General features: G+C 47.8%; 1 protein-coding gene across 1 annotated transcript; it reads right to left on the reverse strand.

Moving 5' to 3' along the window:
* Positions 1-8,851: 8,851 nt before the first annotated feature.
* LOC140902659 (interferon-inducible GTPase 5) lies at positions 8,852-17,193 on the reverse strand. The gene is made up of 2 exons (XM_073322982.2): positions 17,116-17,193; positions 8,852-11,744 (listed from the first exon to the last, which is right to left on the reverse strand). Exon 2 carries the CDS (start codon positions 11,738-11,740, stop codon positions 10,529-10,531), a length of 1,212 nt encoding a protein of 403 aa, XP_073179083.1. The 5' UTR covers positions 11,741-11,744; positions 17,116-17,193; the 3' UTR covers positions 8,852-10,528.
* Positions 17,194-22,134: the final 4,941 nt, after the last annotated feature.

Raw genomic sequence — 22,134 nt, forward strand, 5'->3', positions numbered from 1 at the left:
ATCCGCTTTGCGTATTATGCCAATAGAGGCAATGCTTGAGATGTCAGCATCCAGCCAGAAATAATCGTCCTGACACTAGGAATTACTGGAATCCATACACAAATGGTACAGACGTGGTTAGGTAACATACATGTAACATGAGACTGCCTGGCAGGAAACTGACTTCTGTTGTTTATTTATAGTGTGTCCAGAGAAACTGGCCTTTGTACACACATGCAAATTATCCCCCTTCACTCCTATCTTCACACTCTCCTTTGCCATCGTGCCTACAAAGAGCCTGACAGTGGTGAGGGAGCAGGCGTGCTCAAACTCCCCGGCTCTCACACTGACGAGCGTGGTGCGGATCATCGATTGCTTAGTTTGCGGGTGGCTCAGAAAAAGACCTAAAGGAAACGTTTCGACCTTTCTGGCATTTGTAAAGGGGGTTTTGGGTGTGACCGAAACAATTCGCTGAAATTGACGTGCGTTCGTTAAGCGTTTCTGTCAAACCGAATCTGCATTTTTCAACAAAGAACTTTCTGGCCAAGACATTTCACCCAGCGCTAACGCTGTCCCATATTGTCTTATCGTTTCCTTGGGCTCCTCCGTCTGTCTCTGTCCGTCACCGCTTGTCTTACGCTCAGGTTGTCACAGATCTTGGGGCAGGGACCGTATTTTTTTCTGTGTTTGGGCAGCACAATGCGGGTCCTGGTCTGTGACCGAAACTCCTGGGTGCTACCATAATACACCTAATAAATAGCCATAATAATGTGCACAGTGGGATCCAGGGCCACGACTGGAGGACCTGGGTGCTACCATAATACAGGTAATAAATAATAAAAATAATAATAAACACAAAAATTCTCATGGAAAGTGTCTTCTTTTCTCGATTTCTCCCCACCCCACCCCCAGGAAAATTGAATACTGAAGATTTTTGGCTGAAATCTGAAAATATTTCAGTGTTAGGTAGATTTAGGCTGAAGGATTTGAGGCAAACCACACATTTTCTGCGGAACCCCTCTCCATTTCCCAACCAGCTCTCACCGAGAACGATGCAGCGACCATTGGGGTCAGCTGACCGCCTTACTTAGACAAATCACCTTTTGATTACTTAGACAAAGCTTCCCGGAGCACAGAAGTTGTTGTCGGCTCTAAAGAACTATTTGTTTTAGTGGGGGCAGCTCCAGAAGTTGGCATGATAAGCCCCATTGAGTGCCAGTCAAGCTAACCAAAGAATGCACCCACGTATTTATAGCTACAACTCCACTTAAATATAATTCCAGGTGTTCACTTGCTACACTGGATGATGTGGGTGTGGTACAGAGACCACGTGACCGAGTCAATAGAAGTCCGAGTGGGAGTCTGGGTGAAAGTCCTGGCTTTGAGCAGGCTGCCAGGACTCCTGGGTTTCTCCTTTGGCGTTGGGAAGGGAGTGGCCTTGTGGGTAGGGAATTGGACTCAGGACTCCTGGGTCCTGTTTTCAGCCCTGGGAGGGAAGTGGGATGAAGCGGTTAGAGTAGGGGGTAGCTGGGAATCAGGATTGCTGGGTTCTATAGCAAGGGGTGAGGGGGTCTAATGGTCAGAGCAGAGGGGATGGGAGCCAAGACTCCTGAGTTCTATCCCAGATCTGGGAGGGGAGTGGGGTCTGGTGGGTTAATCCAGGAGGCAGGGGGTAGCTGGGAGTCAGGTCTCCTGGGTTCCATAGAGAGGGGATTATGGTCTAGTGGTTATAGCGGGGGGGAGGGGAAAGATGGTCAGCATTCTTCAAATCTACTCCCAGCTCGGCCACTGACTCACTGCTCCGCTGGGGAAAATCCACACTCTGGGCTAGACTCAGCCTTGCAAAGCCTTGCCACCCCCAGGCTCTCCATGCAGCACACGGGGAGAGGGGGCCTGAGAGTGGGACCCACAGAAGCCAACCTGCTGAGTGGTGGAAATGCGGAGAAGAGGGGTGTGGCCTAAAGGAGTTAGGCTCCTCCCTCTCCATGGGATTCACAGCCAGGGGCCCTCTCCTGGGTTGCATTATCCAGAGGGCACAGGATGAATCACTACCACACACCCCAGTGCTTAGGCTCCTGGAGTGGGTCCGTGGGGCAGAGCAGAGAACCCGGGGCTAAATCTGTGGAGCTAGTTACCCCCAGAGCGAAGCTCTGGCCCCAGGGGATAGGTCCCTTGACTTCTGGGCATGGATGCGCTGCCTCCAGGCAACCTGCGTCCCCAGTGCACTAGCTTCCCCTCAGTTCAACCCTCTCCTCAGCTCCCAGCGCTTAGCTGTGTCTAGAGGAAAACCAAATAGACGTTTATCAGACACAGCTTAAAAATAAAGATTCCAACAGAGGCAAGTCTAAGGATCAGACCCATACGCAGAAGACTGTAAAACCCCACCTACAGCCTAAACTGATTAACAGGTTCTCTTCCTGTCTAATAGGCTGTTTATCACCCAAAAGGGCAGTCCCTACACTGCTCATCCCGGCGAGCTAGCTGGGCTCCGCGTCTTGTGAGCTGGCAGAGTGTCACCTCCACAATGCTCCGAAGTCTAGTCAATGATTTATACAAAGTGGAACCGCTTCACCAGGAGAAATGGAGAGAGATGACTAGTTTGGTTGACAAACGTAACAGTGCGGATGTCATAACACTGGGATCGGCAGAATTTGATTTTTATTTTTTTATAATTTTCCTGGATAAGATTCATGTTTATTTGTAAGCATTTTCCCCAATTTTTATTAATCAAAATTTTAACGTTTTCAGGAGATTATGGGGGGTGGACTCAGATAATAATTATTTCATAACAATAGCTGCTGAGATTCAAAAAGTTAAAGCTTAATAACCCGTTAAAACAGGAATGGTCACTATCAACAACCCCTGTTGAAATATACAAAGTAAATAGCCATAAATCAAACCCGAATAGGTTCTCACAGTGCATTTCTCTTGCTTTGCCTGTCTGTGCATTTCAATGACCATGGATGGGAATATTTTTTCACTGGGTTGTGTGTGTGTGCAGTGAAATAGATACTTACCAACATTTACTCATAAAAAACTAATCTTTTGACGTGTAAGCATACCTAGATGTCTGTAAAGCATTTGACTTGGTACCGCATGGCATTTTGATTAAAAAACATTAGCATGATAGAAAATTAACATGGCACACGTTATTTGGATTAAAAAGTGGCTGACAGCTCTCAAAATGTAATAGTAAATGGGGAATCAACTTTGAGCAGGTGTGTTTCTAGCGAGGTTCCCCACCGGGATCTGTTCTTGGATCTATGCTATTTAACATTTTTTTAATCAATGAAGAAAGCATCAAATCCTCACTGTAAAGTTTGCAGATGACACACAGACTGGGGGAGTGGTAAATGAAGAGGATGGGCCACTGATACAGAGCAATCTGGATCACACGACAAGCTGGGCACAAGCAGACAATATGTGTTTGAATAGGGCTCAATGCCAATGTTTACAGCTGGGAACAAAGGTTTGGGAGTCATGGTGGATAATCAGTGGAACACGAGCTCCCACTTTGACGCTGTGGCCAAGAGAGCGAATGCGATCCTGGGATGCTGTGACAGAATGTAGCCTGCCTTCACTATCATAATAATCTGACCACAAAGCGTGCCTCTGAGGTATCATTTGAGATCTCATAACCAGCTAGCCATTATTATCCTGGTAAAATGTGTGTGGCAACATTGCATGCAAAGGTGTAAGATTCCACTGGATGGTGCTGTTAACACATGGTCCAAACACAGCCCTGCCCACACAGCAGTTGGCAAACAGGTCTGCTGCAAACCAAAGGAGGTGTGCTTCACAGGTAAGCTGTCAACAAAGTCATCAAACAGGAAGGGTAGACAAAGAAACAAGCAGGTGAGGAAAAAATGCAGGAAATATCCTCTCCTGTAGAGCCTCTCTCTCCTTAATCTCAGCCGGATGTGTTGTCCAAGGGAGGGACTGACCCTATCAAAGGGTGACAAACACCCCCAGGCACACCCTCCTCTTTCACTCGCTCTGGTCATCCATTCACTGCGTGAGAAGGGGAAGGGACACAGCCACTACACAGCTGGAGGGGTCCTGGCCTAAGGAGTTTGGCCAGTAAGACTGCTGAGAACATGCGATGAGAAAAAACTTTCTTTGGAATTGAACATCATTTGTGAAGTTAGGCACCAGCTCTACATCTTCATCTTTATTTTTCTTGTAGTGCCTCATTATCTGTATTCATTTAAAATCTCTCTCTTGGCAGTTAATAAACTTGTTTTATTTTTGTAACTAATCCGGCATGTTTGAACTGAAGTGTTTGGGAAACTCCCATTTGAGATAACAAGGTTTGTGCACATGTTTTCTATTAATAAACAGAGGGACTTTATAGGAGCTTGTATTAGCCAGGAGAGAGCTGGGCAGTACAGGATGTACATTTCTGGGGAAACTCTGGGACTGGGAGTGTGCTTGGGTCACCCTGCGGGGTAATTCAGGCTGGTAAAAGCCCAGGCGTGACTGACAGTTTGCAAGTGAACACAGCTGGGCGTGGCTTGCACGCTGGAGGCTGTGGGCTGGCCGGCCAGGAGGCTACAGCAGCAAAGCCGTGTAAAGGGCACACCAGGCTCGAGTGCAGGGCTGACCTAGTTACTCACTAGTCTAGACTACGTCACAGATGCATAAAGAGGGGAATCACGAGCTCACCTCTGTATTTGGCACTGACGCGATCACTGCTGGAATCCTATGTCCAGTGGGTGCACCAAGCAAGCTCTGTCAGGCTCAACAGAAAGAGCAATTAAGCCCTTGTACGTAGAAAGATCCCTTAGCACCAAAGCCCATCCTGCCTGCACCCAGCCCCCCACATTCTCCCCACTTTGCATCCAGTCCAGCCCACCCTCTGTAGGGCCAAGCTGGTGCTTTTTGGTCTGTCATATGATTGTTTGATGCCCACAGATGTGTGTTGCCAACTCTGCTAACTTTTTTGACCCTCGTTGCAAGAGCTTTCGCTAGAGGGACCCAGCTGAGCTCCAAGTGCAACTATTGGTATAAAATGCTGCCAGACGGTGCAGAGATTCCAGCTCCACCGCGAGCCCCACCATTCCCATGAATGCTGTGTCCCTCCAGCCCCACAGCTGCTGGCCCCCATCTCCTCAGATAATGCTGCTCCCCAAATACTATATCTACCCATTCCCTCGCCTCCCATCCTCTGCATCAATTCACCCTCCCAGCCCCACATTTAAATTAATTCATTCTGTGTGTCGCCCCCATCCCCATGTGAGTTCTGCCCCCACCACCCACATCTGCCAAGGTGTCACTCAATGAAATTAATAGACAAAGAACAGACAGTACTTTCCCCATGCAACACAGAGTTAACCTGTGGAACTCATTGCCATGGGATGCTGTGATGGGCAAAGGTATAACTGGGTTCAAATAAGAACTAGACAAGTCCATGGAGGATAAGACCATTAATGGCTATTAGCCAAGAAGATAGTCAGGGATGCAAGCTTATGCACAGGGTGACCCTAAACCTTTGACAGCCTGAAGCTGGGAGTGGATGTCAGGGATGGCTCTCTCCAAAATTGCCCTGTTCTGTGCACTTCCCCTGAAACTGTGGCTCTAGTCTGACCTCTTGTATAGCATGGGGCATAGAACTGGCTGAATTAATTCCTGTTTGAACAGGAGTAGATCTTTTAGGAAGAAGATTCTTCCCCACACTGAGCCCAGGGAGCCCCCGGGCCACTTCCCCCTGCTGCGTCCCAGGATCCCCCAAGCTGTTTCCCCTGGACCCCTCTCAATGCTTGGCACCTGCATGGGGAAATGCAATCCAGCCCACCTTGGGGTGAAGAGCTCAGTGAGGATGTTGCAGGGGAGACACCAGCCCTCTGAGTCCCTTTCATGCATTAAACATCTCTACTCGGGCTCTGTGGGGATCCTGGTTCTGGGGTTTCATGGGAAGCTGCTCTCGTTGTTTGCGTCCCAGTGGATGTGACTCCATTCTGCACGTTCCTGTGGATGTTACCTCTAGGCTGCTCCCTCCTGCCCAGCCACGGTGTTGCAGGGGACTTTGCCATTTCCTCGGCTGCGATGGTCAGTCCCAGCTGGTCCCTTCTCCGGGCTGCCTTGCTGGGTCTTCTGTGGCCAAGTCACACAACAGCCCAAGCCGCCTTCTGGGGTCCAGCTGTAAAGAAATACAAGGTCCTTTGCCCTGCCTGGGCTCAGTTCTGAATAAAAAGCTTCTTTCACCCCTCCTGGAGCTTGACTTAAGAGTTCAGCCCCTTCCCCTTGTCAGGGTATTGACCCCCCAGCATTTCCCAAACCAAGTACCACCTAAACCATCCTTCTGCCCCTCCTGGGCTTCTACCTCCTTCCCTGGTCTTCACAGACCCTAGCTCGGGCCCTAGTCCTCTCCGCTCTAAGGCCCTGCCTCAGGAGCTGCACCTGTTCCTGAAGCTCTGCTTTCTAGCCACAGCCAACCCCAGCGACTGGTCCTTCTTCCAGGCCTTTCCCAGGGAGTGGGGTCTCCCCTCCAGCCCCGCGCTCTCTGTTCTTTACACAGCTGAGCTCTGTCTCCTCTGGTCGAGGCAATCGGTGAATCACCTCCCGGCTGCAGAGCATAACTACTTAGATAAGTTATAAAAGGTCATAGAGGATAGGTCCATCCATGGCTATTAGCAGGGTGGTGAGGGACTCAACCCCATGCTCTGGGTGTCCCTAAACCTACGACTGCCAGAAGCTAGGAGTGGATGACAGGGGATGGATCACTGGATAACTTCCCTGTTCTGCACCTGGCATTGGCCACTGTCAGACACAGGACACTGGGCTAGATGGACCATTGGTTTGACTCAATGTGAAGGGGTTCTCGGGGTGCCACCTGAACTGTGGGACTGCTGAGCCCCCTGTCCCAGCAGCACGCTGACCCTGGGATGCTGTGCCAAGCTACAGACCTCTGGCAGATGCTGCACTTACACCGCCATCCCCAGAAACATCCAACTGAGTTACATGAATGATCTCCCAGCCACTCATGAACCAACAAGAGGGAGGCTCCAGCCAATTCCCCCCAGCCCTGCACCCCAGAGCTGTGCTGTCCTGCGCAGGTCAGAAGCCTGGCCAGTGTCAGTTCATTACCCAGGTGAATATGGGGATCCCAGGGTGCTACTCAGAGGTACAGACTGCCACACCCGGTACGGACATTCGTAAGTTCTCTCCCTTGCCGTACACCTCCCCTCCTGCCCTGCCCCTCTTTTTCATGGGAAAACGTCAATTCAGATGCATGTTTTCCTTTTGTCGGCAGGAAATGTCAAAATAAAAAATTTATTTTAGATATTCAATGAAAATTTCTGATTTTTTTCGTGTTCGGAAACTCGTAACAGTTTGGTTTTCTAGTTCCCATATTTGGCTGTTCATTTTTTCTTATATTTTAATTTTCCCTTCCCTTCTCCCAGTGGAATGGGTAAAAAGAATATGAGGAAGGAGAGAGAACCCTACTCTTTTCTTAATGAGTTAGAACAGGGAAAAGTTGGGCAAAAGGAAGAACTTGTCTACAAAAACTAGATAATGGGCTCTTCAATCTAGCAGACAAAGGTCTAACAAGATCCAATGGCTGGTAACTGAAGCTACGAGACAAATTCAGACTGGAAATAAGGGGCACATTTTTAACAGTGAGTAATTAACAATTGGAACAAATTATGAAGGGTCATGGTGGACTTCCCATCACTGGCAATTTTTAAATCAAGATGGGATGTTTTGTTAAAAGATCTGCCCTGGTTCAAACAGGAATTAATTCAGGGAAATCCCATGGTCTGTGTTATCCAGGAGGTCAGACTGGATGCTTACAATGGTTTCTTCTGGATTTATAATATACAAATACACACAAATTTACACTAGTTTAATGAAATCTGTTCAAACTAATCTAAATAAAGGAGGACACACCCTTGTGTGAACAGTATTATGCTGATGTAGAAGTGGCTTATTCTGGTTAGTTAAAATCAGCTGGGAATTGGTTTAAACTCAACTGAAAGAAGCTACTTTCAAACCAAGACACGGATGTTCACACTGAGGTCTGCACCAGTTTAACTGAAGCCCAGCGTTCTTTTTACCCCTGCCCTCCTCCTGAGCACGTGTTATGCTCCAGCCACTAATGGCAAGATGACAGCAAGCCTCTGGTCTCATTCAGAATACGCCTACACCTGGGCTGGCCTGTGTCATCTGACCTGGGGTCACGCGGCTCGGACTGGGGGGCTATGTTGGCGCTTGGGCTGGAGCCTGAGCTCCGGGGCCCTTGAGATTCAGCCCTAGCCTGAACATTTACACAGATAATTTATAACTGCGCAGCCCGAGGCAGGTGAGATGGGTCAGCCATTGGGCATTTTATTGCAGTGCAGGCGGTGCGGCATCCCCCAGGGTATATCCTGGACTGCTGTGTCCTCTCAAGCCTCTAACGTGGAGTGCCTTTGACATTGCTTTGCTGTGAGAACAGCCATTTCTGCTCTGCGCACACGCGGCTTCCAGCAGGTAAATTACTCCCAGCTATACTGTCTGAGTGCTAAAGCCGGCCACTCGTGGCTTATACTACAGGGCAACACCAGCAAGCTCCCAGTCCCAGATTTTCCCCCAGTAATCCTAGAATCCTAGAATCTCAGGGTTGGAAGGGACCTCAGGAGGTCAACTAGTCCCACCCCCTGCTCAAAGCAGGACCAACCCCAACTAAATCATCCCAGCCAGGGCTCTGTCAAGCCGGGCCTTAAAAACCTCTAAGTAATGTGCATCTTGTACTGCCCAGCATCTTCCTGGACAACACAAGCTCATAGAAAGTCTGTCATTTCAATAACAGGAAATGATACACCCGCATCTTGTTATCCCAAGTGAAGGTCCCCAAACACTTCAAACACACTGGTGTAGATAAAACAGCACAATAAGTTTATTAACTACAGAAAGGAAGATTTTAAGGGACTACAAGTAATGGGGCATAAAAGTCAGAATTGGTTACAAAGAAATAAAAGGTAAAACACAGACTAATACCTCACTTAATGAGCTAAGTGAATTTAAAGCAAAAAGGTCTCTCTCACCATGTGCATACAGCAGGCTGGCTGAGTTCCCTCAGGCAGGACCTCTCCCCCAGTTCAAGGATGTTTCCTTTGTCTTTCATACATTGTTGATGCCGTGAGTAGAGGTGAGGGGAGAGAGGTCACTTGGGGCCATTGCTGTGTCCCTTTATAGCCCTCTCTCTTGTCCAAGAGTCATTTCCAGCTGGGCTCTGGGAGCCCAGATATCTGAGTCCTTTCTCACATGTAGATTTCAATCACTCTCTCCTTCCTTCCAAACAGGGCTGCTTAGCCAGGTGATAGTTTATTTGGTTTAGTTGACACCTGGTTGAGGCGTCAGTTCGTCTTTGTCTCTGAAGAACTGATTTCTGCCTCCTTTTCTAAACTTGAAATAAGTATTGTCATATAGTAGAATCTTATAATTTCACATACAGGGTTGCCACACATATTTCACCGGGACAATAATAATCAGCAGATTATGAGTTTTCAAATGATCCCTCACAAGGCAGACTTTGTACTAAATGTATCATAGTTTTGTAAAAATGGAGAACGTACGGATACAGACTGTCACAGGCATACCCTAACAGTCCTGATTTCAATGATGAGAACCTGAGCTAGAAAACAGGACGTTAGCCTTCAGTGTCCTCTGAGCACCAAGCAAACATCTCAAGCCCTGGGCTCTGTTGTGTTCACAGCACGCACAGAGAGAAGTTAGATAAAGAAAATCGGCATAACTTTGTTTCTTCAATTTCAGAACACACAGGAACCCAGGAATCAGGCTGCCTTAAACAAGCAGGCACAGCACATCCGACCTTGCTTTAAACTGGCTGTCTGAAAATTGACTGTGCTCTCACACTTTAATACAGAGCCCCTTAGCTGCAAGCAGGACAGCGGTACCCCCCACCCGCTCTTAAAGTGATAGCTTACAATTCCAATGGAGTCCTTAATACACCACAGGCCCTACAGATGATCACTCCCGGTTATTGATCTGCCCATCCAGCTCCCAGATGCCAGTTCACCTCCACCATCAACCCCTATTTCTTGCCATGCACCCTCTGTCCAGTTCGGCATTTCGTACACCACCACTCCAGGGGAACTGGCCTAGATTAGTAACATCCCCCATGTTCAGAATCCCACCCGTGTTTGGGACCACCTGCCACTCCCCTTGCTAATCAAGAGGAGAAGCCACAAAGAAGGGAATAGAAAACAGAGCACAGTGTAAGAAAGCAGAAACCCCCCTCCTGGTATGTTTGTGTTCTAGTGGCACTCAATTTGCACCCCTGCTTATACGGGATACTGGAGCAGATGGACCCAGTGGTCCTGTATGACTGACAGACGGGTCCTGTATGTATTCCTACGTTCCTGCTGCTTGAACAGAAAGTGTGAGTGCTGTAGTCAAAGATTTCACACGCACTGCACGTGCCTCAAATCCAATACTTTTTCCATAGTGGTATCAGGTTTGAGATGCTGCCTTTTCTCCAGTGGATGGGGCCTTCGGCATCTGATCTCTTTGCCTGGGCAGTACCCAACTTTTGATGGGGTTACATTTAGTTTTTCTCTTCTACCTCGAAAGCTTTGGTCAGGACCCTTTGGGCATCTTCAGCAACATCATTTAGACAGCGCTGCAGGGTGGCGTATGTTACACGGGTACCCAATAGCAATATCTTATGGAAGACGCGCTCAGTTAACGTCATGTAATGATCTTCAGCCTTGCCCAGAAGATGTACAGTAAAATTGTGTGACATTTCTTCTTCTAGTGGAGACTTTATCACTGCCTTCAAGTCTGCGATGGGCTTCCCAACCATCTTGGAAAGCTTAACCAGGGAGTCATCATCCAAACCAAAGTTCTTGCGGTAACTTGCCATGCAGTGGCTCAATAGACAAACATCACAAGCAAAAGAAAGACCTGGAATAGGAAGTGCAGAAATGATGCAGGACACCAGGGCGTGTTTCCAGATCTGATCCTGCAGGGCTTTCTTTTTCCTTTCCAGGATGGGTCTGGAAATACTGGTCAGGGAAAGAAGGAAAACGTGACTCTTGTGAGAGTCAAGCTCATCTGCCAGAGTTTCCTGCAGTCGGGGAGAATCGTACTTGCCAAACTCCCATCTGGAGACAAGGAAGACCTGCGGGGAGCTCATCCCTGCTCCCTGCAACTTCGTCATGCAATCGTCTCTGATTTTCTGCAGGGTGGTCTCCTCACTGAAGTTTTTCTTTCTTTTTTCATTTTGCAGGTCTATGTCAACCTTGGAGCGCACAAAGTAAAATTTCTTCCCCATCCTTTGGATCTCCTGGGCCAGGTCAAGGTGGGTGGATTTGAACCGCTCAGAAGCAATGATAATGAAAAAATCATAGTAGGCAAAATTGACCTGCCGGAGGTAGCTGTCAGGCCGGAAACTCGGTGTCCCGATTCCCGGAAGGTCCCATATGGTAACATTTGGGTGTTTGGGATGAGGATAAGGAGTTTGCTCCATTGTCGTTTCTGTCACGCCAACCTTGGCTGCATATTCGTCATCATCATCCAGAATCAGCATGGCGTTGATGAAGGATGATTTCCCACATCCCGACTCCCCTGTGATGGCGATGTTGAGCTTCATGTTTTTCAACTGCTCTAGGGATTCTTGCACTTTAGAAACCATTTCTGAAAGATTCCCTCTTTCAACAGCAGCCTTTAGCTCTTTGAGATCCTCTTTGGGCATAGTGGAGAGATTGAAATCCGTATCCTGAAATCTACCATCCAAAGCACCTCTTGGTAATGCCATCTTTCTGGGGGAAAAAAGAGAAGGATGCCAGTCAGTGTAGATAGAAAAGGGGAAGGCAAGCTGGGGAAAACAGAATTGGCATTAAAAAGAACTTCATGAGTCCAGATTTGTTCCTGCCTCTTCATAAGGCTATTATAATGTCAATAGAGAGAAAATGTATCAAGAGTAATGTTTGATTATCAGTGTCACACTGTCTGAAGTGACTCACCACTGAGAGTGTCAATCTCAGGTCAGACTGTCAGAAAACAGGGCAGACTCACCCAAACTGGTCCTCTATTCTATAATTAGATTTCACCAAGCCCGTAATAAATGTGAACTCCTGGATCACTATATCAGTCATACCATGGAGTCACAGACATTCCCCTGAGACTCCCTGAGACTCTCCAGCCAATATTACCACCCAGTCAAACTGGACTTTATGATAATGGTCCTTTATACTAAATATCACATCACATTAGGTTACTCCCAACCCCAAAGGGTCAGTCACTTACCCCACATCAATGGATACTCTCGATCTCACACCAAAGACAACGCTGGCAGCCTATTTCTCTAGTAAACTAAAAGTTTATTAGCTAAGAAAAGAAATGAACATTATTGAGAGGTTAAAGCAGGTAAATTACATTAACTGGTGAGTCTAAGATTGTAAATCCAAAATGACAGCAGAGATGTAGTAATCTGCTAGTTTTGCATAAGTCTCTCAGGATACCCAAAATAATTTTGGGGATCTCTGTCTTGCATCTGGAGTGCTCCCTTGTGAGTGTCCAAACAGTTCAGAGATACAGGATCATTCCCTCAAACCAATATTTATAGATCCTGCTCACAGAAGAAAATCTGAACAATGTCTTCACCCACATGAGTTTTGATGAGTAGCAGCTGCAGCCTGAGTTGTGAACTTCCATTGTTGAACACAATGACGCTTGCTCTGAAGTTAACATTCTACTTCCTTTGCATACACAAGTAACGGTATGCATCCGATGAAGGGACAAACCATCCCGATGAGTCGAAAAAATAGTAAATATGGCAGGCGACCAGCTTGGCTTAATGGTGAAATCCTAGCGGATCTTAAACATAAAAAAGAAGCTTACAAGAAGTGGAAGGTTGGACATATGACCAGGGAAGAGTATAAAAATATTGCTCGGGCATGTAGGAATGTTATCAGGAGGGCCAAATCGCACCTGGAGCTGCAGCTAGCCAGAGATGTCAAGAGTAACAAGAAGGGTTTCTTCAGGTATGTTGGCAACAAGAAGAAAGCCAAGGAATGTGTGGGCCCCTTACTGAATGAGGGAGGCAACCTAGTGACAGAGGATGTGGAAAAAGCTAATGTACTCAATGCTTTTTTTGCCTCTGTTTTCACTAACAAGGTCAGCTCCCAGACTGCTGCGCTGGGCATCACAAAATGAGGAAGAGATGGCCAGCCCTCTGTGGAGATAGAGGCGGTTAGGGACTATTTAGAAAAGCTGGACGTGCACAAGTCCATGGGGCCGGACGAGTTGCATCCGAGAGTGCTGAAGGAATTGGCGGCTGTGATTGCAGAGCCACTGGCCATTATCTTTGAAAACTCATGGCGAACCGGGGAAGTCCCGGATGACTGGAAAAAGGCTAATGTAGTGCCAATCTTTAAAAAAGGGAAGAAGGAGGATCCTGGGAACTACAGGCCAGTCAGCCTCACCTCAGTCCCTGGAAAAATCATGGAGCAGGTCCTCAAAGAATCAATCCTGAAGCACTTGCATGAGAGGAAAGTGATCAGGAACAGCCAGCATGGATTCACCAAGGGAAGGTCATGCCTGACTAATCTAATCGCCTTTTATGATGAGATTACTGGTTCTGTGGATGAAGGGAAAGCAGTGGATGTATTGTTTCTTGACTTTAGCAAAGCTTTTGACACAGTCTCCCATAGTATTCTTGTCAGCAAGTTAAGGAAGTATGGGCTGGATGAATGCACTATAAGGTGGGTAGAAAGCTGGCTAAATTGTCGGGCTCAACGGGTAGTGATCAATGGCTCCATGTCTAGTTGGCAGCCGGTATCAAGTGGAGTGCCCCAAGGGTCAGTCCTGGGGCCGGTTTTATTCAATATCTTCATAAATGATCTGGAGGATGGTGTGGATTGCACTCTCAGCAAATTTGCGGATGATACTAAACTGGGAGGAGTGGTAGATACGCTGGAGGGGAGGGATAGGATACAGAAGGACCTAGACCAATTGGAAGATTGGGCCAAAAGGAATCTGATGAGGTTCAATAAGGATAAGTGCAGGGTCCTGCACTTAGGACGGAAGAACCCAATGCACAGCTACAGACTAGGGACCGAATGGCTAGGCAGCAGTTCTGCAGAAAAGGACCTAGGGGTGACAGTGGACGAGAAGCTGGATATGAGTCAGCAGTGTGCCCTTGTTGCCAAGAAGGCCAATGGTATTTTGGGATGTATAAGTAGGGGCATAGCGAGCAGATCGAGGGACGTGATCGTTCCCCTCTATTCGACATTGGTGAGGCCTCATCTGGAGTACTGTGTCCAGTTTTGGGCCCCACACTTCAAGAAGGATGTGGATAAATTGGAGAGAGTCCAGCGAAGGGCAACAAAAATGATTAGGGGACTGGAACACATGAGTTATGAGGAGAGGCTGAGGGAGCTGGGATTGTTTAGCCTGCAGAAGAGAAGAATGAGGGGGGATTTGATAGCTGCTTTCAACTACCTGAAAGGGGGTTCCAAAGAGGATGGCTCTAGACTGTTCTCAGTGGTAGCAGATGACAGAACGAGGAGTAATGGTCTCAAGTTGCAGTGGGAGAGGTTTAGGTTGGATATTAGGAAAAACTTTTTCACTAAGAGGGTGGTGAAACACTGGAATGCGTTACCTAGGGAGGTGGTAGAATCTCCTTAGAGGTTTTTAAGGTCAGGCTTGACAAAGCCCTGGCTGGGATGATTTAACTGGGAATTGGTCCTGCTTTGAGCAGGGGGTTGGACTAGATGACCTTCTGGGGTCCCTTCCAACCCTGATATTCTATGATTCTATGATTCTAAGTGAGCTGTAGCTCACGAAAGCTCATGCTCAAATAAATTGGTTAGTCTCTAAGGTGCCACAAGTCCTCCTTTTCTTTTTGCAAAGACAGACTAACACGGCTGTTACTCTGAAACAAGTAATTCAGTTACAGTGATATACATAATACAATTGCCTGCCATTACATTATAATAGGGAGAGATAGATGACTCCAGCACCTCCTGAGCTTCCAAAGCAGCTACCTCAGGGCTTCCATCTTTGAAGAGATGCGTGAATTTTTCATATACTTGTGTAGCTGCACTGAACAATGCCTTTGGGTCTAACTCTATATTCACATCCTTCATGAGTGCAGAGAGAGACTCCATAGACTCCATGAGAGATTTGAAAGATGTCATCTGGCCCAGAGGATGAAGAGGAAAAAGGGAAATTTCATTTAGCGTTTGCTAGTTGGCTGAAACTCAGAATTTCCATTTGGCAGGAAATTCTGACATTTCAAAATTTCTATTTGTCCCAAATCAGAACAAAAAGTTCAAATTTTTGAAATTTCCCATATAACAAAAATTCCAAAACAATTAGTTGTGAAAATATCCACAGGGCTTTCTTGAAACGACCTTATTTTGATAAAGTTGCTGGAACCAAATCAGCTGCGGGAGGAAACTCCCCAGGACTTTGCTTCAGGGGCTGAAACGAAGAGAAGGGACTGGCTTTTCTCTGATGATTAAAGATTTTTCAGTTTTAGTGAGCACCGGTCAGGGCTGAGCAGGGAAAGGTTTCCTGTAGCCTAGGGTGGAAGAGGATTTGGTCCCTCCCATTCTGGGAAAAGATCCTAGATTAACCCTGTTCTCTCCCCACAGCTGTGGAGCAAATCATTCCATCCTCAGCCATTGCAGGCCTTCTTCTCTTCTCCTCAGGGCAGCCTAGTAACTCCTTCCTCAGCCCACTGTCAAGTAGAGCACATACCTGAAAACCCGAACTCCCTGCCCCCAACCCCTGCCTGGTGCATAAAGAGAAACATGGGAAATTGTTCCCTTCCAAGCTGTCTCCCCCTTTGGGAGATATGCTGAGATCAGGCACTGGGCTGATTCTGCACCATGTTGTGTAGTCATTTACACCAGTGGAAAATGGGTCGAGAATGATGCTAGTCTGGATCAAAGCGTTGTATATTCTTTTCATGGGAGTGAATGAGTTTGCAAGGTGCAGGCAATGGAGAATCTTTCATCGCTCAGACAGCCCTGTCTGATTCACAGGGAGCTCCGTGAAAGTCTCAGGAACTGATTGGGATCCTGTGTTCCTGGAAACCAAAAGCAACAGTCTGAGCAGCCCCTTCCCCAGAAATGGGAGGAATCTGGGAAGCGGGGCTGGCTCTGAGGCACTAAACTGCCAAGAAAATTCCTCCAGCCCCTAACTCTTGCAAGGAAACCCAAGCGAGGTCCTGACATGTGGAGCTGTTTAGCGGGCAGCCATCCGACAGCCGCTCAAAAGCTCGTCTCTGTCCCCAACAGAAGTTGGTCAGCAATAAATATATTCGCTCAGCCACCTCAGCTCTCTCATAAACGTTATGTAAGCAGAGGATGGTCTTGCAGTCGTGGGGAACTTTCCTGGCTTTTGCTTTCCCAGCTCTGGAGCCGCAGCTCTCAGCTGCAGCTTGGGCCTGGCTCCCCATCCACATGGCTGGCCTGCGCTGCCCCAGCTCCCCAATGCCAGATCTTCTGGCTCAGGGCTGCTGCTCTGCCCCCAGCTCAGCCCGGGCCACTGCTGTCTCCTTAACTCTGCCCTGCCCTGGCTCAGCCAGCCCCAGCTCACACAGAGCACTGGACCGTGGGCTCCTGACTCCCTCATTGGCCTGCTGCACTATCTAGCGCACTGACCTGGGGTGTTGCCCTCTCCTCATTGGCCCCAGGGACTGTCAGTCTCAGGATCCTGACTCCTCTTCAGCCTTTCCCCATTGTTTTGGTATCAGGAAAGGGTTGACCAAAAAAAATCACCCCAGGAAGTTTCAGTGAGGGGCCAACAGTCTCCTGGCATTTAGCATCATTTTCTTACTTTTTTCACCTTGTCCCATGTGAAAAAATGTAAAAAAAAAAGGTCAGAGACAGTGGGAAAAGCCCCCTTTCCTTCAATTTTATCCCTCTGCTGGCCACACCCATGTGTGGGATCACTCAGACAATTCAACAAAAGGGTTCCCCAGAAAAGCCTCCCCATAAAATCAGACAATGGGCCACAACCCCTCCCTCACCGCCCCTTGCTCCCCCAGGCAGGGGAAGCACAAACAGAAGCCCCCATGTGTGGGGGTGGCTGGTCCCCAGGGGAATTTGGGAGGGGGGACAGGGGACGGGCTGACACTGCCTGTGTGTAAAGCCAGAGGAAACCAATCTGGGGACGTACCTTATGCAGCCTGTGCTGATTCACCGTCCTTCCTGGTGCTGGAGTGACCGGTGGGTTGGGGGAACCAACCTTTGCGGCTGGAACAAAATCAGCTGTTAGGTGAAAACTCTCCTGGACTTTGCTTCAGGGGCTGAAACGAAGAGAAGGGATGGACTTTTCTCTAATGGTTAAAGAGTTTCCTGGTTTAGTGAGGCAGAGGTCTGGGCTGAGCAGGGAGATGTTTCCTGTAGCCAGGGGTGGGACAGGATTCAATTCCTCCCGTACTGGGAAAAGATCCTAAATTAACCAAGCTCATTTTTTCTGTTATTTTCCCCGTTCTCTCCCCACAGCTGCAGAGCGAATCATTCCATCTGCGGCTATTGCAGGTCCTCTTCTTTTCTCCCCAGGGTAGCCTGGTAACCCCTTCCTCAGCCCACTGTCAAGTACAGCACATACCTGAAACCCTGAACTCTCCGCCCTCAACCCCTGCCTGATGCACAAAGAGAAACATGGGAAATTGTTCCCCTTCCAAACTGTCTCACCATCTGGGAGATATGCTGAGATCAGGCACTGGGGTTATTCTCCACCATGTTGTGCTGTCATTTACACCAGTGCAAAATGGGTCCAGAATGCTGCTATTCTGGATCAATAGCTCAGTACACCCACTTTGCACTGGTGTGAATGAGTCTGCAAGGTGCAGGCGATGGAGAATCTCTTGTCGCTCAAACAGCTTCGTGAGAGTCTCAGGAGCTGGTTTCGACTCTGTGTTTCTGGAGACCAAAAGCAACAGGCTGAGCTGCCCTTTCCCCAGAGATGGGAGGAAGCTGGGAGGTGGAGTTGCAAATTGCAAACAAAATTCCTACAGCTCTTAGTTGTTGCAGGGAAACACAGGCATGGGCCTGGCATATGGAGCTATTTAGCCGGCATCCATCCAACAACAGCTTGAAAGCTCGTCACTTTCCTCAGCATAAGTTGATCCAATAAGACATATTAGCTCACCCACCTCGTCTCTCTCATAAACTTTAGCATCATTTTCTTACATTTCCCCAGGTGAGAAAAATCCAAGAGAAAGTAGGGAAACCCCCCTTTCCCTTGATGTTCTACCTCTGCCGGCCACGCCCGTGTGTTGGATCGCGCAGACAAGACCCTAAAGGGGTCTCCAGAAGAGTCTACCCAGAAAATCAGACAATATTCAAATTTAGCAATTTTGATTGAATATTTGATGTGGTTTTTGTTATCTGCAGTTGTTATTTGGGGGTCACAGCTGTCTGTTTGATGCAATGAGAGAAAAGGGAGGGACTGTTTCAGGGTGGTGGTTCCCTGCTGGAGTGGCGGGGTGGAGCTGTTAACAGCTTCCACAGTACAGATCCATGCCCCGGACAGCATGTGCTGATGTGTTAGCCGGGCACTGGGCAGGGCCGGAGTTGTGGAGGAAGGTTAGATCCCAGGCCATGCCCCTGAAGCAACGTGTAAAAAATAAAGAAATCAGATCCCCATATTCATCACAGGAGTGCAGGGGGTGAGGGGTTGCCCAGGGTCAGGGAGGTTATAGGGCAGAAGCATAGGGGAGCAGGGATGGCTTGAAGCAAAGGGGAGGACCAATTGTCCCTCGGGGTGGGGTCCAGGAGCACAGTTAAAGAGTTGGGGAAAAATGTTTACAAGGTCTGCAAACGTGTGGATGGGGGAAGGGAAGACCTTTCCACATTTCAATAAAAAAACAACAACTTTTCAACTGGAAAATGTGAAAAATTCTTAAAGTTGTTTAGAAAAACATAGGGGGTGGGCTGTCACATTATCCCAGGTGGAATATGTTAAATAAGGGAGGGAGAGGGGGTTCCCCACATCATCTCCAATATTTACCTCCCCCCCATGCCCAAGTGGTGGATTGCTCAGATAACTCAGCAAAAGGGCCTGCCAGAAAAGCCTGCCCCTAAACATTAGAGAGCGGGCAGCTCCCCTCCCTGGATTATTTTGTAGCTGCAGACAAGGGAACTGCAAACAACAGCACTGTTGTGGGGAGGACCAATGCTGTTGTTGGTGCGGGGTGGCTAGTCCCCCAACTAATGCATATTTACAAGCATATTTTCATAAAGCATATGGAGTGCAACGTCACACCAATGCCAGGTACTTCAGAGAGAACGAATAGAACAGGTCATCATCGAGTGATTCATCCCACGTCAAACAGTCCCAGCCTCAGGTACTCGGAGACTTAGGGACACCCACAGCAGGAGGTTGCATCCCTGACCCTCTTGGCTAATAGTCATTGATGAACTTATCCTCCAGGAGCTCACTGAATTCTTTTGTGATCCCAGTTATACTTTAGGCCTTCACCACATCCCCTGGCAAGAAGTTCCACAAGTTGACTGTGCATTGTGAGAAGTAGTACAGAACAGCTAATTGTCAAGTGATCCATGCCCTGTCACCCATTCCCAGCTTCTGGCAAACAGAGGCTAGGGACACCATCCCTGCCCATCCTGGCTAATAGCCATTGATGGACCTAGCATCCAGGAACTTACCTAGTTCTTTGTTGAACCCTGTTATAGTCCTGGCCTTCACAACATCCTCTGGCAAGGAGTTTCACAGGTTGACTGTGTGTTGTGTGAAGAAATACTTCCTTTTGTTTGTTTTAAACCTTCTGCCTATTAATTTCATTGGGTGACCCCTGGTTCTTGTGTTATGAGAAAGAGTAAATAACACTTCCCTATTCACTTTCTCCACACCAGTCATGATTATATAAACCTCTGTCACTTCCCCGCACCCCCCAGTCATCTCTTTTCTATGCTAAACAGTCCCAGTCTTATTAATCTCTTCTCATATCAGAGAATCTTAGAATATCAGGGTTGGAAGGGACCTCAGGAGGTATCTAATCCCACCCCCTGCTCAAAGCAGAACCAATCCCCAATTTTTGCCCCAGAACCCTAAATGGCCCCCTCAAGGATTGAACTCACAACCCTGGGTTTAACAGGCCAATGCTCAAACCACTGAGCTATCCCTCCCCCCATATGGGAGCTGGTCCATCCCTTTAATAATTTTTGGTTTCAGAGGAACAGCCGTGTTAGTCTGTATTCGCAAAAAGAAAAGGAGTACTTGTGGCACCTTAGAGACTAACCAATTTATTTGAGCATGAGCTTTCGTGAGCTACTTCGTGAAGTGAGCTGTAGCTCACGAAAGCTCATGCTCAAATAAATTGGTTAGTCTCTAAGGTGCCACAAGTACTCCTTTTTTTTAATAATTTTTGTTGCCCTTCTCTGTACTTTTCCAATTTTGGGGCAACCAAACTGCAGGCAGTGTTCAAGGTGTGGGTGTCCCATGGATTTATATAGAGGCATTATGATATTTTATGTCATATTTTCTCTCCCTTTCCTAATGGTTCCTACCAGTGCTGTTACATTCAGGCCCATTTCCCTTGCTCTGGAAGCACCGATGTCCTGGGATTTACTTGTGCCAGAGAAGAGTAAAGGGGCCTTAGTGTAACTGAGATGAGTCTGGAGAGTCTTCGATGAAGCCAGTTAGTGTGGGGTTGTTTTTAAAGGCAATTGCAGCTTGTGGGAGCCTGGTGACGGGCAAATGAAGTGGATATGGGAGCCTCATGTGAGGCTTGTTACGGAGGTTAAGGGGAAGGGGAGTAATATGAGTGGCACATAATTTAACCTCCTTACCTGTGACACGTGCAGCACCCAGCACAACAGGACCTTTGTCCCAAGTGGTGCTTCTGCAATATACATGCTGGTCAGTGATAGCAGCTCACCGGCAGCCGAACTGGTAGGAAAGCCTGGGGCATGGAGTCAGGAGGGATGGACCTGGTCACTGGTTTTTCAGTGAGGTGAAAGCTGCTTTCCCCGGCCTGTGATCAAAGTGCAGCGGGAGGCAGAGCAGGGGCTCTACGTATACACTACGGGCAACATTCCCAAACCCTGGCAGGGGCAATGAGCTGTATCAGAGCAAGCCAGGCCCCCTGCTACAGCTAAGGGCAAAACTAGCTTTAGTGGGATCCGAATTCCAGTCCCTTCTGCTTGTAGAAGCAAAGAGACAATGCGGGACTCACCCACACTGATCTAAACCCCTTACCTCGATGGAAAAGTGGCTGGGTGGAGCTCACAGAAATTAGATCTGACTTTTGCTACATGTTGGTTCAATGTTACTTTCAGTTTTGCTGTTAGTCACCTCAAATTTACAGGAAGAGAGGGGGTGGGGGGTGAAACACACACGGATTACCCGAGAAGGTCTCAGAAATAGAAGCACCCAGGGGTGGAAGGTAAGAGATTTTCTCCCGCAGGGTGGGTTGGTGAAATTGATTCCTGGTGTCCTTTCAGCAGCTTCTTCCCGGCTCCAAGTTGAAGGGACAACTGATTGAAAATGGCTTCTAGATACTCCATGTTTATCGCCCCCCAACACTAACTCCACCCTCGTAACCGGCCATGGTCGGTGACACTGAAATGCTTTGTGAATTTCAGTTGTTTTTTGCCCAATTGTTCGTTTGGGGGGAGGCAGGGCACCCCAAATGCTGGGAAAAAACAAAAGTGTTTCCCTTTGACATTTTCTAAATGACAAGTTTCAATTTTTAGACCGGAAGCAGCTTTTTGTTTCAAAATGTCCTGTTTTTGGGTTTTTTTTGTTTGTTTTTTGTTTTTTTTATTCCTAAATGATTTAAAAAAGGCGCAAAACTGAGATAAAACTTTCTGTTGTCCCAGAACTAAACAAAAATTGACTTGTTGATAACCTGAACTTGTCTAAAAGTTTTGGGCTCAACCTCAAATCCCCCCTGACTTTTCAAACTTGCCAACAAACTGAGAAATCCCTTATTTCCCCAGCTCTAGTACCCCCTTCTCTCCCCAGCCTGGGGGTAGCTGCAAAGGGGACTTGACTTCTCTTCTCTCCATGCAGCCTCAGTGCTGGAGAAACATGGGCACAATCCAGGTCTGATCAGCGACTTGGAGACCTGGCAAACAGCGAGGGCCTGTTGAAGACATGGCTTTTAGCTGCTGCTGGGCAAATCTTTCCTGGCATAAAATGGTAACCTCCCTCCAGCCTGACAGTTCA

The sequence above is a fragment of the Lepidochelys kempii genome, chromosome 24, assembly GCF_965140285.1.
Source record: "Lepidochelys kempii isolate rLepKem1 chromosome 24, rLepKem1.hap1, whole genome shotgun sequence".
In the NCBI taxonomy this organism is placed as follows: domain Eukaryota; kingdom Metazoa; phylum Chordata; order Testudines; family Cheloniidae; genus Lepidochelys; species Lepidochelys kempii.

Excerpts from the sequence above, each read along its gene's own strand:
- LOC140902659 (XM_073322982.2), bottom strand. The coding sequence starts at position 11,740 with ATGGCATTACCAAGAGGTGCTTTGGATGGTAGATTTCAGGATACGGAT.